We start from the raw sequence: 12,707 nt of genomic DNA, 5'->3' as shown, positions 1-12,707 counted from the left end.
CAGGACTAAAACTCACAGTGGTTTATGAACCTCCTTAAAAACCTCCAGATGGAGAGGAGCCACTTAAAAACAAGGAATAAACAAACTTCCAGGCACAGACAGCAGACAATGTGCTTCATTGTTGCTGCAGAGAGGGGGAAAGCACAAACAAAAGCCCACAAGCGGGATTTACTAAAGGATATGTGTTGGTGGTTGCTCCCTCCTGCTTCTCCTAAACCACCTCATCCCTACCCCGGGTAAGCACAGGTCTGACCCCAAGCTTGAAGGACAAGATCTCAGCAATTGCTTCTTCTATAACATTTTAGGGATCTTCCCATCATTTTCTGCCCTTGTTGGTATGAAGTTTGGTGCCTGGAGAGGGAAGAACAAGGCCATGCCTTCATTTAGACATGAGTGGCAGCAGATAGACAAAACCACTCCATTGTTTCTATGTTAATGATGCAGTCGTCATCAGCATGCACACCAGAGGATGGGTTGTAATGGCAGACCTCTCTCCACAACACAGATTGATTCAGGAGCAGGAACACCACACAGCAAGCATCAAAGGTCCACCACGTCTCCACTCTCAGTGTCCCTGTGCTCAGAGAAGCTGTGGCTGCCCCATCCCTGGCAGTGCTCGAGGCCAGGTTGGACACAGGGGCTTGGAGCAAGCTGCTCCAGTGGAAGGGGTCCCTGCCCGCGGCAGGGGTTGGAGCTGGAGGAGCTTTGAGGTCCCTTCAACCCAAACCACTCTGGGATTCTGTGATTTACCTGCAGAGGTCAGAATCAACCCCTTAGTCCCGGGTGCCATGGACACAGGGTGCTCTGGCACAAGAGCAGGATGAGGCCCCAGGTCTCTTGCAGGCAGTTTCCAATCCAAAAGTTAATGCGAGATGAAGGTCCCCAAAGGGCAGTTATTTCGGTGAGGCAGAGCGCCCCGATGCTCTGCCAAATTCTAACTATAGGAGCAGCAGGCTGGGCACCTGCGGGGCTCGTCTGTCACCGTTTGCCTCCGCACTGCCTGCAGGGAGGAGACCATGAAAAGCTTTCCCTGGTCTCTTCTGTCTCATTCCCAGTTATTAACGCTTCCCTGCTCTGTGTCCCACTGTCCCCGCACACCTCCCTGCTAACTCCTACCTGGGGGCAGAGGCTGGATGCCAGGGGTTATCTGAACAACAAAAATTACACTCAGAAATGAGGTTGTAGAGCGGTTTTGTTCCCCAGTTTCAGCAGCTTGAAGGTATTTGGCCAATGCCCCCCATGACCGGTCACTGAGATTCAACCACATGCCAGTAGTGGAAGCAGTTCATGCACCCAGGAGTAACACAGGACTCACAGTCAAAGATAAAGGGCACCCTTTAAAGGGGATGCTTTAAAGATGCATGGCATGATTGTGCTTTATACCTATTTGATTTGTGGCCACTGTGCCCAATACAAACACGGGGCCCATGGACAGGAGTCCCTTCCAGGCCCTCTGCCTGGTCCCCGCACAGAACAGGGGTGGGTGCACCATGGTCCTGGGGACCCCTGGCTGCTCCCGCTGCTTGGATTTGGTTTCGTTCCGCTCCTCGTCCTGAAGGGGTTTCGTTTTACACTTTTATATCTGCTTTATCTTAAATGCTAATGGAAAAGTCAGGGTGAGCAGATCAGAAACGAGACTCTTGGCATTCAATAGCTTCCCAGATGCTGACTCAAGCTGTATGGTTTCGTACAAATCCCGCTGTCGCTTGGGCATTGGGAACACTAAAAACTATTGCCAAACCAGCTCACATTCACCTCCCGTACATATCCCATACAAGAAGGGCTGCAGAAGCTCGCTTGCCTTTCCTAAATCCAGAGTGCACAGAAGAAAGGGACAAGACTTGGGTTAAGTGCAGCAGCAAAAGCCCTTGTAAAACGCAGGAGCAGGGAATGAGCAGCCACTGGACTCGGCAGTTCCTCTGCTCACCAGAGCTTGGGCTCTGCCTTCCCAATCACTCCGCAACCAGCCTACAGAACAGACCATTTCTGCCCCCAGAAAAGGCCTGGCACTCCCGTTGTGTTCCAAGAGATCCGGGAGGTGTCTTTAATAAGAAAAAAACCCTAAGAAATCTTATCTAGGAAGCAACAGAACAGCGGAAACGCTGCGGAAGAGTTATGGGCTATGTCCTGCCCCTGCTCCAATTCCTCAAAACAGCTGAGCAACTTCCCCAAAGCACTGCTTGGCCAGCACAGCCCCTGGCATGGAAAACTTCAGCCTGAAAGGGCAAAAGAGGTGAAAGTTCGAGTTTAATAAATGGGACCGAGCATTTACGCAGCCTTCATGTCACCGGTAATCCTACTAATGTTATTAATCTGGGAGAGGGAAGGGGAGGGCACTGCCTGGGGAAGATGAAACAAGTCAAAGGGGAAAAAACCCCAAACCAAGAAGTGTGGTGTGGGGGGCGTTTCAAGCCCTGACTGTTGGAGCTGCTTCTGTGGCATGAGATGTCACCACAGTCACACAGCTCTGTGGCTTCCCCAGGGCTCTCAGTGTCAGATGGAGACGCTTACGTGGCCAGAGAATCACACACAGTAATTTCGCAGTGAAGCCCATAAACGTACCTGAGATCCTGTACACCATAAAACCCAGTGGATGCTCACTTCCGAAAACACCTCACAGTGGGGAACCCAACAAGTCCCAAAGTGCTTTTCTTTATATAAGAAAATATATATATTTTCTTCATATATATATTATATATATATATATAAAATATACATTTATATCTTTATATAAGTGCTTCTATATATATATATCTATATATATATATATAGAAAAGCCTTCCCCTTACTGCTGACGCTCTATACCTTACCGCTACACTAGAGTCATGCTACTGGTTTAAAGTACAACAGGAGAAACCCCCAGGAGCATACATAGCTGTACTGTAAGCAAATATTTACACAGGATATATAAGATACGGGACTCCAAAGCTTCGGTCTTCTCCCGGTGTCTGCAAACCAAACACACGCAGGAGGATCTGACGCTGTCACATTACGCATTAGGAGCCGAAATGACTTCTGGTCTGCCCTATGGGGATGGATAATCAGTAGCTTGTTCCATGCTCCCGATTAAGAGGAGATAATCCATTTCTGTATGGCTTTGGTGTCAGATCAGAGCAATTCTGGCAACGGTTCCAACGGCACACAGCGCTCCAGCAACAGCCGATTCAAGCACTCCAAAAGCCACAGGGCATCCCAGCCTCCACCCAAAGGACTTCAACTGTCCTTCCGCAGCGGCAACTGCTGCAAAGGTCAAGCATCTAACGGAGGCAGCATGGTTTTGCCTCTCCTCTTGACCTGAAGGTCAAGGCTGAGAGATTAACAGCCAGAGAACCCACAACAAACACTCCCAAAGAGCTGGAGGGTGCAGTCTGCTGCTTGAGCTGCATCCTGCAGAGGCTCTTGGCAGCATGGGGATGTGTCACCCTGCAAGAGGAGTGCTCATCCCACTTGCTGAGTGACCAGTTCATGGAACAGAATTTGGTCTCTGCAATAACTCGTCTTGCCTGCTCGGCCCCTCTACACCGCTGTAATGCATTCCTTCCTGGAGTCCAAGCACGTTACACCAAGAAGTGTGGGAAGAATTACATTCAACGAGGAGAACCCAAACGTGCAAGGCAGAACCGACCACGGCTGACCTGATGACCAACCACCAGGACTGAGGGAAGGAAACAGCACACCACAAGCAGCTGATCACTTAACAGCAGGCTCTTAAACAAACACGACTACCCAGGGCTCGGCACTCCAAAGCTGCTATGGAAAAGTCTGACCTCAGAGGGAAGACTCCTCAACCTCCCCAGCCAGCAGCATGAGTGCTGCTGAAGGAGGTGTGCCTTCAGCCTCCAGGTGACTGGGCTGGAAGGAGAGAAGCAGGCATGATTCAGTCTTCCAAGAGGTAAATGATGGAGGACAGTAATCAGTTAATCTCTTGCTTCTAGCCCAGGTAAGATTAAAAACTCCCTAAATCAGCTTTGTCTGCAGCAAATGAAGATTCAGATCTGATATTAGCAAATGTTCAAAGACGGAGCCATTAGGCTTTGGGACTAGGTTGAGGAGGTTGTTAATTCTCCTTCATTAGTCTTGTACAGGGCAGAGAAACACGCTGCAGGGACAGGCTGGGCCGAGTAAATTCAGCTTCTGGGAACAGGATCACACCATCCCCTTCCAGATTTGCCTCCCAAGGGCTCCCAGGGCCAAGAGGAGGGTAAGGCCAGCATAGGGAAAGCTGTGAGGGGCAGACAGAAAACAAACCGCAGCCCTGCAGCCATCTCTCGCCCTACAAACAGGCAGCCACACCTCACCGTGTGCCTGCACCGCATCAGGGCTGCTAAGACACTGCACCCTGCACGCATGCTTTGTTTTCAAGGCAGCATTTCAAAAAGCTTCATCGTTCATTTAAGGTGAAGCAGATGCTGCTCCTCTGGTCTCTTTGAAAGGGCTTATCTACGGGCTGGATTTCATTAAGTGTCTTGTTCTGCATTTAATAAGCTTGCAAGTCTAGACACTTTGGTTTTCTCTCTATCACCCCTTTGGTGTACCAGCAGGTAGAGACAACAGAGGTTAAGAGGGAAATATTTAGCTAGCAGATTTAGATGCTATCAAGACGATTGCATCATTCCACTGTGACTCACTGCAATTTCATACCCAGAGACTTTTTCACTTACCCTTTTGAAAGGAGGAGGCTGCTACCTGCTGCAGTCAGGTACAGGGGGTCTCTGGGAGGTTTCAAAGCAGACTTTGCAATATTAATAGAAAATCCATGTTGAACTAATGACCGAACAAGGGAGAAGAGCGTCCAGAGATGCTGTGTGGTGGCACCTCCCTCTACTACCAGACAACGATGATGGTGTACGAGCAGAACAATCTCAGCAACCCAGTCCACCTGACTCGTCAGGTATTGCCATGTGCCAGAGGGTGCCACCTCATCCCCCAGCCAACAAGGACAACCCAGGCAGGAGCCTGATGCTCTGCTCCTCCTTCGGGGACATGCCAAGGTGCTGGGGCTGCAGTGACCGGGACACCAAGGGAACTGCCACAACCAAGAGCTGAGCAGCAAAACCAAGAGATGCTGCTCAGACCTCAGATGGGTGCAAGCCCTATGGAGACCCAGTCTGACCGGAAACTGCTGTGGATCAGAGGACAATACTAGGACTAGGCATTTGCTTATCAGTCAGCAGTAAATGCCAGTCAAAGGATGGGAACTCAGCAGAGACTTTGTTCATTTTCCTTCTGACCCTGCATCACACTTGAACCCTTGGCCTCCTCACAAAACCAGCTCTGTACTTAATCTGCTGCTCTGCTGAGCCCCAAAGGCTATGTGAGATGGATACAAATCCTGCTGGTTCGTAACATGCTGGGAAAGATCAGCATTTTTGTGGATCAGGGCTGCGAGATGTGCACGTTACAATTACACACACTGCAGGGATGTACCAACAAAACTCACTGCGAGCTTATATTAAGAGCAAAATGGTTTTTCGAGGGATTAATCAGAAGGAAAGATCTTTGGGAAACAAAGAGCCATAATCAGCAAATACTTCTCTCTCATGGGATTGCAAAACAAGGCATGCTCTGCCCTCCGAGCCACGAGTCATGAACTTTCCCAGCGAACGGGAGGCAGAGCAGAACAACTGCACAGGCAACAACAGGATGAGGGGTTCCTTACATCTGATCCCAAGGAAAGCAAGTTCAAGGTCTCCGCACTTACCGTCAAACTTCTTGTAGCGAGAACTGAACATGGTTTGTAGGTGATTGCTAAGCTCTACGACAGCGTTCCTGAAGTCGTGCTTACTCTGCTGGCTGTACTTCTCCTCCATCTCTTGGGAGCAGCACGTGTAGCCTTGCGAGCAAACTTTCAAATGGTCACCTGAAAAGCAGGGAAAAAATACCCCAAATTAGAAGGATTCTCTATGCAAAGAGGTCAGCGTGTGAGGCACGGGGAGCGAGGACCCACAGCACCATCGCCTTCCAAGGAGACCTCCCCTCACTGCGAGCACTGCACCGAGCATATCAAAACCTGGCTCTGTAGAACTTTCTAGCAGCACATGTAAATACAACCTGATCTTTCTGCAAGAACATTAAAAAGCAGCCTCCTGTTTATTCAGTTAAATGGAAGAAACACAGACTCATCTCACACAGTGTAATTTGAAGATCCAGCAAACTGACCTGCATATTCTTCGATACCTACTTTTGCTGAGTATTTTAATTACTTCCAATTCATTCAGTTCACACACAACACAGTATCAATGCCAGCAGTCCTTTCTGTACAGATAAATCCTTTTTTCTCCACCTCCAATTACCACAGGAAGAGTCATCTCTCAGAAGCACAGTTATCACCGATACTAAAGTACACTTGGTTTATGCTACAGCTCATTAACGCTACAGCATTATCTTTCCCAGCTCCCAATTTGACAGTTTTCCATCATCATCCTGGGTGAAAACAGGGGATTGGTTCTGGAAAATTCAAACAGATTTTTCTTCCTTTACCCTGAAGGATGATTCTCTCCTAAGAGTTACCTGGCCCAAGATGGCTTGGTCAGAGCCATCATCAAGCGCTTCGGTTATCTACTATAGCTCCATTTCAAACTTGCACAGGCAATCTGGACACAGGATCTGGCCCCACATCATTTGCTTTTAAAGCCTCTTGCTGCAGCGTGGGATGAAGCTGCTTCTAGCACCACCAACAAAACGCGGCCGTCGAGTTTGGTGGGCCAAGATGAACTCTTCCCATCGCAATCCTCAGCTCCAGCTTCTCTGGCAGGTCCCACAGAGCAGCAGCACCACCGTGGGCTGACACTAAACTGGTTCAATCTTGGGCAAACTGTGCTAATCTTTGTCAACTCTGAAGATCCGATCAAAACAAGCAGTTAACATGAGAAACTCATCCTTCCAAGTCAGATGGTATTTTAGACGACACAGCCTACATGTAAGCTGCTGCCTTCTCTCCCATTTCACACCCCGCTGCCAAACCTTATCCTCCATCCCGAGGAAGCAGATGGAGGAGCAAAGGCTCTTCCTACCTGCTCACACCCTGAAAGCCACCAACAACCACCACCAAGATTCAGGGACTCATGGCAAATGCAAAGCAAACCACCTCTTCTCAACAGAGCTGTGAACCGTGCGCTTACTAAAGAGCGTCAAAAGTGGGTTTAGAGAAACAAAAGCAGGTTCTGCACAGTGCAAATCAAAGCCTACCCCTGCCTAACAGTTGCTTCTCTGCCTGCCTTGTGCCAGAGCTCATACCAACATCATTTACCCAGCTATTGAACTTCTGCATCACTTGGCTTCAGTTTCCAGCCTGGAAATATTGGTATCGCTCCTTTCAAACACTTAAGGACCATATTAAAATACGCTATACATACTGTTATATCTATAAATATACCTATATATAGAATTGCTAAGAACCTCTCCTCCTAAATCCATTTTCTTCTTGTGCTATGGGGTTGGTTTGTTTTCCCTGGCGTTACAGAGACCTTGACCAACAGATAATTCTGCCACAGCTAATTCATTGCACAAGACCATCCGCTGCTCTTGAGTTACAGAAAGCTCAGAGTCTGTTACAGGAAACAGCACCACTTGGGCACAGCCTTCAGAAAACCCAAGAAAAGCTCACAATCTCCTTACGGATACATTTTCCTTCCATGGATACTATTTCTTTCCACCTCAGAGGAGCACCTCCAGCAGCAAATGCATTAAGGGGAGCAGCACCGAGGGATGTGGCTCCATTTAGCTTGACAAGGCATTAAGAGAGGATTTTCAGAGCCTTACCACCAAATCCATCCTGGAATGGACCTGGAATGAGCCTGCCTTCCTAGCAAGCATTACAAAAGGAAAATGCCCAAGCACCACAGCTTTATTTCAATACAAGACTACAGCTCTTTGACACAATGAGAAACAAAGAGCAATGGAGTCATAACTTCAGCTAGAGTGGCAGCTAGTTTTGAGGTGTCAAAATAATTCAGCTGCAAAACTCTTGTAATGGTTTTGGGTTGATTTTTCCCTGTATTTCTTATGGGGGAAGTGTGCTGGAAATACATTTCACAGATTCAGTCCTATTGCCATGACATACGCCTGCCTTTGATGGTTAAACTCACATACCTCCCATTCTTTTGTGCTGGAGTGGTAAGCCTCTACCCTACTTGGCAAATTCAAACCTACTGATAGCGGGTTACACTGGCAACTTCTCAAGTTCCTCACAGATGCCCTGGGCTCCCCAAAACAGTTGTTTGTTTTTTTTTTTTATGGCAAAAAATAAGAAAGCCTGATGCGCTTCACAAATACAAGTAACAGTTTTATATCTATTTATACCATTAAACTAAAGTTATCAGGCATCTAATGTTACAAACTAAATCCTTTCTCTTTGATCCCCCTCCTCCCTGATTTGCACGGTGCCTCCCCAGGACACACACGCACAGCCAAGCCAAGAGAGCGCTACTGATAGTAAATCAAGCTTGCACAGATCCCATTTGGTTGATCATTAAGAAATTATGCTCCAAAATGCAACTCAGACGTTCAAAAATGAATGACCAAGCAATCTAATTATGGAAGATATTTCTCAGTCATGTCAGCACTATGTGGTCTTGGCTCGTGATCAAGAATTAGCTCTGTCTGGAGCCCAGGAGCTCTGGCTACTCAGTGCTAATCATAGAAGATGCACTGTGTTACCCCGTGTTAAAAACCAGAACGTTTAGGGCTGTGGGCTGCTTTTCTTGCAGTTTTCTTATGCCACAGTGGGAGACATCAACGGAAAGTCACTCAAAGACACTGGAGGCTCCAGTTTTCCCCACAGGAAGGGCTGTCCTTAGCACCTCCACATCCCTGAGAATATATCCTCACTTTAGCAAAGCAACAGGCACCGACAGCTTGTGAGAAGTCACGTCTAGCCTTTGTTCTATATCAGTTAACAGAACTGATCCGGTCAGCACTCATCCAGAGGGCTTATCCCAGGCCCGACTTTGCGGGGAGAGCAACACAACATCCTATCACCTGCCCGGGTGATGGATCCATCACCTGCCCCTCCAGCGAGCGGCTGTGGTGTTGGGAGCTGCTTATGCCTCCAGGTAGCTTCCAAACACAAAGTGCTACAACCATGGTCTGCAGGGGAATAAAACCCATGAAGCAGGCGCTGCCAATGGCCCACGTGAGCACGGGCCAGTCACACACAGAAACACTGCTCCAGAGCCAAGACCAAAGACAACTTTCTTTGTCTTTCCAGTCAACTCCGCTATGGAAAAGGAGTGAAAACCAGATTATTTAGTTCCACTGAAACAGAGACCTAATGCTTATGTACATTATGTAAAGAACCCTCCTGGTGCGCGCTCACTGTCAAGGACACATTCGGCAACAATTATTTCCCTGAGTTAAAACTCATCAAACAATGCCCATAGAAGGCAACTCTTCATCTACTGTTGAGTGTTAAAGACTCAACAGCTTTTGTAATTTATCACCATGTGAGCACAGCAAAAATACAACCCTGCCACAGCTTCCTTTCAAGTTAGGCTTCTTATTGAACTGTTTGGCAGGGTGTGCAATCATCACATCAGGGGCTGCATGGCAAAAAGAGCTTAAGTAGCAGAGAACGACTCCAAGTATCTACCCCATATGCATACCATGGCTGCAGCTTGCCATGGATTTGCAGCAGATCCTTCCCATGGCCTGTCGCAGCAAGCCTTTTCCTCTATTTGACACTACAGATGAATACAGGGACCAAAATTAAGGAAGAAGCCTGGCCAGTTAACAGCACGCCTCTGGGGAACGGAGGTGGAGGTTTAAAGATAGAAATGCAATGGTACACAGTGCTGCCATTGGTACATCCAAGGAAATGTGCTCAGAAAGGTAATCTTGCAAACTTATGATTTAAGCCATTACAGAAACACCGCTTTTAGCAGGCTCTGGGCACACAAGAGTTTCTTCCAAATCAAGTAACTCTTTTGCCCTGTGTCGGAAAACAAGTTCTCATCGAGTGAGGAAGCGTGCACTGCAAACTCGGGGGCTCAATGGTCCTGAAAAGCAGTTCTCTTCTCCCATTTCCCAAGACCTTTTCAGATGTTGTTTCTGGATCTCTAATGTGGCTTCCCAACTTGTTTCACCTTGCTTTGGCCAAGTTCATACTTTAGGGTATATTGATGGCTTGGCTTCGCAAGCGAAGATTTGGGAAGGGCTTTACCCATGCTTACTGCAAGCACGATGACCAAGGGCATGTGGGATAGGCAAATCTGGATGGAGAAAAGGCTGCTTAGGCAATCAGGAAGTTTCCAACCAGGACTGTCAACTCCTGGGGCAACCTCGAGCAACCCATATATACCTATATATATACACCTATATATACCTAGCTGCAAAACTAGCAGGAGTTCCTCACTGGGAGGCAGACGTTAGACTCCTTTACACAGTCCAGCCCTTCACTGCAGCTTGGTAACCAAGCCAAAAGTCGTTCATCATCCGAGATGTTACTGGCTTGGCTCCCATGTGAGTTAACAGCCCGGGTAAGCTGGGCTGACGGAGGAGCAGGAGGTGAACACTGCTGGGGGACCAGTGCCACCGTTTCAGCCTTGTGCTCTGCCTCTTCCCTATAGAACACACGGGCTTGTGTCATCTTTAAAAGAGTTTTATGACTTCCTCTGAACCAACTACCAAAGGAATCCTGGACTGTAATGCCAGGCTCTAATCCGATTTCACACTAGACTTGCCTTCTAATTACCACAGAATATTAGGCTTCCACCCATCATATATAATTGACATGCTACCGAGGCTTTACAAAACCCCCAACAAAGATGACAAGAAACACTAGCATCACCCCTGAGCACAGCTCCACTGCTCCGGCCCCACATTAACAAGGGGTGAGAAGAAGAAAGGGAAGCGTGAGCTTGTGATTGACTCCAGCAGAGTCATCAAGACGGACAAGGCTGCTGAACCATCCACCCAATCCAATCACCTTTAATTACACCCAAAATACCAAAACCTGCTCAGTTTTCCTGGCTACAAAATGAGCTGGGGATGCTCAGCATCTCTGGGAATGGGCTGTGAGCTCAGTGCTGCTGTAACCCTACAGATGATCAGCACAAACATAACAGCCCCTGTCCCCCAGGCAAGGCTGGGTCACCTTAACCACCCCTTACGCTGCTTGTAGAAGAGAAGCATACCTGCTAATGAAGAGCGCTACAAAAAGGCAGATAGTGTCCCAGCATATACATCTTTCCATATGAAACGATACTAAGCTGCAAATGCCAAAGGGAGAAAAATGACCCAGCTCTGGTGTACTCCGCACACCCAAAGTGACCCTACTGCCTCCTCCCCGGCTGTCACACGTGCACGCGGCCTCAAGGAGTGCTTTTTAGCCCAGCATGCCAGGAAGGAAGAGATGTAAAGCAGCACTAAGGTTCTGCTAACAGAGGTGATGCTCCCACCAAGAGCAGAGTGGGAAGTTTCTAAGCAAACATCCTGCAAATGATGCAGTGCTTGCTGGTATCCTCTGGCCAGAGCAGGTCAAACCAGGCTGGGACATTCAGAGGCTGTATCTTACTCAATGCTGCCAAGCACACGGTGCCATTTCCAGCCCAAAGCACTGTTTCTACTGCATGTTTCCAGAAGAATCGCTTTGTGCAGCATCCTCCTTACATCCATCTCCATCAGACACAAAATAACATACCCCATTTTCAATGCAAAGCATTTCCAAACCTGAAGGCCACCATCGCACAACCTGAGCCAGCTTTCCTTTCTTCCCTCCTCCAACATTTGCCGTTACCATTGCGCTCTCAAACACAAAAAGCACCAAAAGAGCACCCCACATACCCAAACCCAGGTCCTCGTCGTGGAAGTCAGCAACCAGCATCGCCTTCCAGCCTGGCACAGCAGCTCCAGCCCTTCCAAGCCATGGAAGACCTGGTCCTCGATTCGCCCACTGAGGATGCTCACCCCCACCTGCATCCCTTTTACCCAAGCAGCTAGGATTTTTTAAGCCAGGAGACATCCACACGTGCACTCAGCTCCCAGAGCTGACTGGTACGGTTATGGAAGTACCACAGTCTGGCAGCATGTGCCAGCATGCAGCATATTTAACATCCCACTCAATTAGCAGCCATTTTATAGAAATGGTTTATTTGCCTTATTAATGTTAAAGCCACTTGTTTCCCCTGTGCTTCCACTCGGGTTATTAATCAATGCACGTTTCAGCTCTTTGCCGATTACTCTAATGGCACAGAAAACCTCCCCAGACTCACAGAGCAAGCTTATAATATTGAAATTCCCTTTCCCCCTTCCTCCAAACCTGTCAAGCAGTCAAAACACACTCTTTGATACCCAAACCAAAGCCCTTTCACCTACGCTTAACAACAGTGAACTATTTTCAGTCAAGCTTTACTGCATCTGTTAACTCGGCTGCTAATCCATCTCGCAGGCGCAGGGAACGCCGGCGCACACAATACCTCAGTGACATACCTCCCTTCAACACAACAAATAACCCTAATTATTTCCATAGCGTGTACCTACAGTCACTTCAAATACCGTACACAACCAAGGTCTGTCTGGCTTCTAGTTTCCCGTTTTGCTTTGTTGACAGCTTCGGGTTCCCAAATTTACTGCCAAGAGAGTCAAGGACTTAAGAGAACAAGAGAGATTTATATCCATGTGTGTACATTCAGCTAAACTCACATTAGGAACCTTAATTTTCTACTGGAAAGAGCAACTTAGGACACAAAGAGGGCTCTTGCCTTCCACCC

General features: G+C 48.0%; 1 protein-coding gene across 1 annotated transcript in view; it reads right to left on the bottom strand.

Annotated features, from left to right (window-relative positions):
• GPC4 (glypican 4) overlaps positions 1 to 12,707 on the bottom strand; it is a 66,586-nt gene that overhangs the window by 31,551 nt on the left and 22,328 nt on the right. The window contains exon 2 of the mRNA XM_065689177.1: positions 5,702 to 5,860. Within this exon, the coding sequence (XP_065545249.1) occupies positions 5,702 to 5,860 (159 nt within the window). The remainder of the gene's footprint in view (positions 1 to 5,701; positions 5,861 to 12,707) is intronic.

This window comes from Lathamus discolor, chromosome 9 (assembly GCF_037157495.1).
Source record: "Lathamus discolor isolate bLatDis1 chromosome 9, bLatDis1.hap1, whole genome shotgun sequence".
NCBI classification, from domain to species: domain Eukaryota; kingdom Metazoa; phylum Chordata; class Aves; order Psittaciformes; family Psittacidae; genus Lathamus; species Lathamus discolor.
The sequence above is the reverse complement of the archived record's forward strand: the minus strand, read 5'-3'. Positions and strand labels throughout refer to the sequence as shown.